Source organism: Chanodichthys erythropterus, chromosome 14 (genome assembly GCF_024489055.1).
Source record: "Chanodichthys erythropterus isolate Z2021 chromosome 14, ASM2448905v1, whole genome shotgun sequence".
NCBI classification, from domain to species: Eukaryota; Metazoa; Chordata; class Actinopteri; order Cypriniformes; family Xenocyprididae; genus Chanodichthys; species Chanodichthys erythropterus.
In genome coordinates, this window is record NC_090234.1 from 8350303 (window position 1) to 8356951 (window position 6649).

The 6649-nt window shown below is 36.8% G+C and overlaps 1 protein-coding gene across 1 annotated transcript; it reads right to left on the reverse strand.

Annotated features, from left to right (window-relative positions):
• On the reverse strand, positions 1 to 1844 carry dlx2a (distal-less homeobox 2a). Its single transcript, XM_067410074.1, has 3 exons — positions 1514 to 1844; positions 996 to 1180; positions 1 to 482 (listed from the first exon to the last, which is right to left on the reverse strand). Exons 1-3 carry the CDS (start codon positions 1842 to 1844, stop codon positions 168 to 170), a joined length of 831 nt encoding a protein of 276 aa, XP_067266175.1. The 3' UTR covers positions 1 to 167.
• Positions 1845 to 6649: the final 4805 nt, after the last annotated feature.

The following is a 6649-nucleotide window of genomic DNA, read 5'->3' on the forward strand; positions in this document are numbered from 1 at the left end:
TTGACAACATTGCATGAAGAGAAACAGTGTTACGCCCAAACCGAACTGGCAATGATCAACGTGGCAAAGGTGAAGAGGTCTCACCATTCAGACTGGAAAACAGGCCTAAAAGTCATTTGTTGCAAGTCCACAAAATGAATTCCCCAGTCTTTTTTGAGTCAGTCGAGTCAAAATATGGTCCCGGCGCTAACAGTTGTGTTGTGATGATGCGGTGGCTGTAGATGGGTCGCAGAGTTCGTGGATGAGTACCAGGGGTAGTTTGTCAGAAATGAAGGGGTAGTTGTGTTCGGGGGGCTGCTGGACAAACCCCCCGTGTTTACAGTGTTCATTCTCTGGTTATGGGCGAAGTCCCAGGCCGTGTTGAGAGGCGGCGAGTGGTGAGGTGGAGACTCGCTGGAGGCCACATGCTGCTCGGGCGGGATTTCTCCACTTTTCCACAACTTCTTGAACTTCGAACGACGGTTTTGGAACCAGATTTTTACCTGAAAAACAAACAAACAATTCAGCATCTAGAGTAGCATTCGAACAACGCCGCTGAATCATGTTTTACAAAAATATATATCATTGTTTTCATTATTACCATGTATATGGGATGTTAATTTCACATTTTATAATAAATCAAACCGAACTAGCGTTGAAATAATCACACGCACTGTTCGCTTTAATGTTATGAATAAAGGAGTGTTATTATTAAGATTTAAAAGTTGTTGTTATTATTACACAAAAATGCTGGGATGTTTCAACCCAAGTTTGGTTCAAATATGGACAAACCCAGCCGTTGGGTTAAATTTTGAAATTAAAATTTTAACCCAACGGTTGGGTTTGTCCATATTTGACCCAAATTTGAGTTGAAACAAACCAGCATTTTCAGTGTACTGAATCCCAATTTTGTCAGAGATTAATGAGCATTTATGCTATTAAACTAAATCATAATGAAAGCGTATTTGCTGGATGGTTGGGGTTTTATTTCGATGTGGAAAGCATCTGTAGGCTACCTGTGTTTGCGTGAGGCCCAGAGATGCGGCTAGTTCAGCTCTCTCCGGCAAGGCCAGATACTGAGTCTTCTGAAACCTCCTCTGCAGGGCCGCCAGCTGGAAACTCGAGTAAATAGTTCGCGGTTTTCTGACTTTCTTTGGTTTTCCATTAACCATTCGAATTTCAGGTTCACTTTCTTCTTTTTCTGGGAGAGAAAACAAACAAACGTAGTTGTAAATACAAACCGTCAGAAGGAACTGAAATACCGCACGGAAACGAATCTTTCGAAATAAAACCGCAATGCAGTAATAAAAAACAACGTTTATGTTTCACAAATTAGCTTATAATTAGAATAACACGCGCAATTAAAATCAGCTCTACAAAATAATGATTTATGCATTGTAATAAACATGTAATAAACTTGTAATAATTGTTTTTCTTCACTGCTACTCAGTAAATAAATACTAACAGTACCATTTTAATGTAAATTACAACGAATTGCCCCAAGTGAGCAATAACAGGAGAGAGATATATTTACCAGCATCTGCAGGAGTTGGTGAGGAGCAGGAGCCGTACGTGCCGTAGGGACCAAAAGCGTTGCCGAAGCCCAATTCATATGATTTGGTGTTGTACTGAACGCTGTTCATGCTGTTGTTCTGGTATTGGTAAGAGCTGATCTGGTCGTACGGAGAGCCAGCGCACTGTCCGGCCTGCTGGTTATTATTATAGTAGCTGCTGTCGGTGGCGGTGGAGACCGGAAGAGTCGGTGATTCCTGGGATTTGTGCAGACTGTGATAACTGCTGGAGGTAATCTGGTTTGAATGCATATCTGTACTGAGGCTGTCAAAAACTCCAGTTATGTTTTTCATAACGCAAAAATACCTAAATGCACGTCCAACGAAAGAACAAACCCATAAAAACTCTTCTAAAGAACAAAACTTGATAAGTTGTCTGAGTTAAGTTGCATTCCACTTTGGAAGAAAACAAACGCAGAAGCGACGCAAAGCAGAACTGTGATTGTCTGTCAGCAGAGATGCGGGAGGACGGACATTTATCGCGCGTCATGGGGGAGGATGAACTTGTGCGCGTGAAGCAGCCAATGAATGCGGGATACACACAGCTCACATATGTATACACATGAAATGCGTGTATCCTGTGTGGTGATGGTTAACGGCAACACTTTATACTACATAAAAACACATTTTGCACTTAACGAACTATTGATGTAGCGTGATCAAATTAAAAACGGTCATGAAAACATTGATTCTTATCGCTATTTCACGTAGGTACTGGGCTTCTTCTGTAAATATGTATAGGCTATAACGTTTGTTGATTTATTAATAAAATGTTTAACTAAAACGGTAGCACAATGTGCTGTGTTTGAATTACGCTTCAGGAACTTTTATAAATGAGTTTGTCATGCGCAAAACCAGCAAAACGCGCAAAACCAGCATTAGACTATGCCTGAAGGGCAAATAATGGAAGTGCACATTTTGCAATGTTTCTTCTTAAAACAGAGATGCAATTTCAACCCAGCAGTTAGACTTTTGACTTCAGATTTGCTTAGTTCTTGTTAACACGTGGGAACTGCTCTTTTCTGCATGGCATCCTGACCTGCTGCGACACCTGTCGGTGAAAATGTCATTTTTTTCTGCATGTGTTTGCTGTCGTCCTGTTAAACCGTATTCTGAAAATTAGATATCTTATTATTTTAAGGATTTAACACTGATTGAGAGTATCTGGCTAAAAAAGTTTCCAGCTCATATAGAATAAGCAAAGTAAGGCTATATCTGCAGTGCAATAAAGGTCAGTTAATTCATTACGCCTGTCAGTAAAGAGTTATAAAAGTCATTTTTCAGTTGATTTTACAATGTACACCCTCTAGCAGTATCCGTGAATTTGAAAAGCCTAGTTTTCAAACCAAGTGCTTATACAAGGAGTAGGCCTATTAAGTGCTGAAATGCATCGTAAAAAGACAGACGCAGTCAGTCACCTGAAGGACAATCCCCTTCAGCGGCTTATCTTTTAAATGATTAAATTAACAAACTAACTAACTCATTAAATAAATATTTTTTAATTTGATTCGTCGGGAAAATAAAAAGCAGCAAAACCAAAACCACAAAAGACCAATGTTTGCATGCTTATATGAACATAAATGAGTACGCCTATGGGAAAAAATCTATATGCATGTATGGAATCGTCAAGACATCTTCCCACACCATCTTCATTCTCTTCTTCCTTTCTGACTTTCTCCAGTCACTGTTGTCTCTTTAGGAAGGAAAGAGCAGGGCAGTGAGGGCACCGCTTGATTTTTTGAATGTCCCTGACGCAAAGCTTCCACCTCCAGGCTATTGTGCACTACTGCAGCACTGGCAACACGGTGAACCTAGTTATTGGCCCACTCAATATCCTCGTTATCTGCAGGATCGCTCAAGGCCTCAGACTTGGTAATCGCTGTCTCCATGCCTCCTCTGACCTTGCAGCGTGCGCTTCGACCTACATATGAATTTCTGAAAATATAAATTAAACACTGAAAGAAGCATTGTGTAGCTACATATCAGTGTTTGTGTAAAAATTATTCTGCACAAAATAATTAAATACATTTTTTTTTTAATTGTGCAGGGTTAAGTTGCAGTTATAGACCAAGTAAATGTTATAATACAGGCTATGTCACCATGTTGCATGTGCCGTTAATTTTACACAAGTTAAGACAAAGCAACTTTATTTATGCCACATTTCATACACATTGAAAAGCCTACTGAAAGGGCTTTTTCGAAAATAAAATAAAATAAAATAAAATATATCGTAGGAGGGATTAAAATTATAAGTAAACCTAGCCTAAATAAAATGACATAAATGATATATACAAATATAAACACTTTCTCTTTCACACATGCACACATTCTATAATTATCATAACCGGTAGTTTAATATGTCTAAAGCAACGGATCAAAATCTCTTTCTCTTTGAAAGTCGATGTGAGAATTAAAAAATCATTTAGTGTAGGCTAGATGAATTCTAACAGGCAGCTGTACTTCTCATGAACAGTATGAAGCACTCTAATGTGATCTTTTCTATAACTGGTTCACTGTGGGGAAAATGTAGTTTGATGTAATTTTGATATCTGGATTATTTTTCTTTCTTTCTTTCTTTCTTTCTTTCTTTCTTTCTTTCTTTCTTTCTTTCTTTCTTTCTTTCTTTCTTTCTTTCTTTCTTTCTTTCTTTCTTTCTTTCTTTCTTTCTTTCTTTCTTTCTTTTTTGTCCTGCTTTATTCTTAAGTTTGAACCACTCATGATGACACGTAACAGGTTGCTTAAGGTCATTAAAATAGCAACAGCACCTCTACTGACAGTGGACGGTATCACATCCAGTTTAGTGACCATCAGATATATCCCACTAATCCTACGTTTGACTCATGGCTCATGAATATTAATTAGATTACTCGACGTTCGCCCAGTAGGCCTGTTTGATTGGCTGAAAGGCAGATCTTGGTAGGTCTCTAGTCATCTACGGAATTATCGTATCCTACTATTATTGTCTAGCAAAATAATCTTACTATTGCAAAGACTAAGCTCATTAATACTATAGCTTACACTACGTGCCTAGACGTTGCTGTAAATCAAGCAACATCAGAATGACCTATTTACAGTTTTTTACAATTACTTTGCTCCTATTTTCAGAACCTTGATGTCATTTTTCACAACTCTAGACACAAAAATCACAACCAATGATCAAAATGCACATTTTTCAAAACTCTAACCCTTTTCTCAATTGCTTGGATACAATACACATAAAACTTAGATCATTTGTTCATTCAACAAAAATCACCTGTTCAATATGACACAACTTAACATCAAATTACTACTATTTCATAAGGCAATTCACACATTACATTTCAAATGAGTGTCTGTTCATTTCCTTACAATGATCTAACTATAAATTGATACAACTGTTCAAAATGATAAGTAACTGTTGCATTACTCTAGTTGTATGGAAACAGAAGAACAATCTTCCATGTTTACTGTAAATCATGAAAGTTTCAGGTTAATGAGATTCATTGTCACCAATTAGCATGGAGCATGAACCAATTAGACTACAATATCCATGGATGTAGCCTAATATTTTATCATAATGCTTCATCAGACACTGTGTCTATGGCCCCAAATACTGTACCACCTTCTCACACTGCAAAAAAATGCTGTTCTAACTTAGAGTTTTTGTCTTGTTTCTAGTCAAAGTTCTTAAATCAAGAAGCATTTTCTTGACAAGTAAAAATTATTTTCTTGTTTTCAGGAAAACAAGAAAATAATTTTTACTTGTCAAGAAAATGCTTCTTGATGAAAGAACTTTAAGATATTTTGACTAGAAACAAGACAAAAACTCTAAGTAAGAACAGCATTTTTTTTTTTTGCAGTGCACTCCTGTTTTGTTTCTTACAGTACAAGCACAAGTACAAGTTTTGAAAAATGACATCAAGGTTCTGAAAATAGTAGCAAAGTGATTGTAAAAAACTGTAAATATGAGTTGAGGAACACTGCATTTGATGTTTTACAGTACTGTCTTTTCTTTTCTATTTCATAGCCAATTATTTTTGCTTTGATTCAAATAAACCAATGTTGTGATTTTACTGTAGTGTTTTGCATCAGTATATTACAAACTTTATTCAGTGATTCCACTGTGTCTGTAGTATTCTCTCTACTACTGCAGTACTTTTACAGAGAACATGTACATAATGAAACCTGTATCACCTATTTTGTTCTACAATATTTAATGATTGTAAGAACAATGACACAGTGAAACTATCGGTTGCTTGTGTGTTGGTGATCTGTAGTTATGTTTAAATGGTATTTCACAGTACATTTGTGTTTTGAACCAATGATTGTGCAAGTGCAAGATTTATTTAAAGATGTGAATGCACAATGCTATGTTTTGAACATTAGACAGCCTGTGTTACAAGTGATAACCGTTTTGAGTTTTGTGTCTAGAGTTTTGAAAAATTACATCAAGGTTCTGAAAATAGTAGCAAAGTGATTGTAAAAAACTGTAAAATTCATGACATTTTACGCTTCAGAAATCCACTTGGACCCTGGCAGCAGTTACTGCAGCGAGCCAGCAGGTGGCTCTGCTATCCGCGGAATGAAAAGCCAGCATTTGTAGGTGACTTTCTACATACAAGATATGACAACATAGGCTCTACAATGACAAACAGCCCATGCATATAGGCTAGTATAAGCTATTATTACATGTTGTACTGCATCCAGTTTGATATTAATCGTCAAATTTATTGTTTTGTGTAGCCTATGTTGTGTGTCTAGTATTACAGTTTTTTACAGATGCTAGGACACATTTCTCAATACTTAGGTCACTTTTGCAAAACTCTTCACACAGTGAGCACAACAGAAGTCTATGTGGGCTAAACTGAGGATCAATTATCATTGCTTTGGCACAAAATGCATTCAATGACTACATCTCTCAAATGTCATGAATTCTTTTCTCACTCAGACACAACAACTGCCAAAACTCTGTGTACGTACAGGCCAATTTGCACATGCTTACATACTGTTTTCAAAACTGTTAAACTTATGTTCAAAACAATAACATCATACAAAACTGAATAAGGCAGAAATATGCTGCATTTCTACAGTAATATAGTTATGAAATATATTCTGAATAT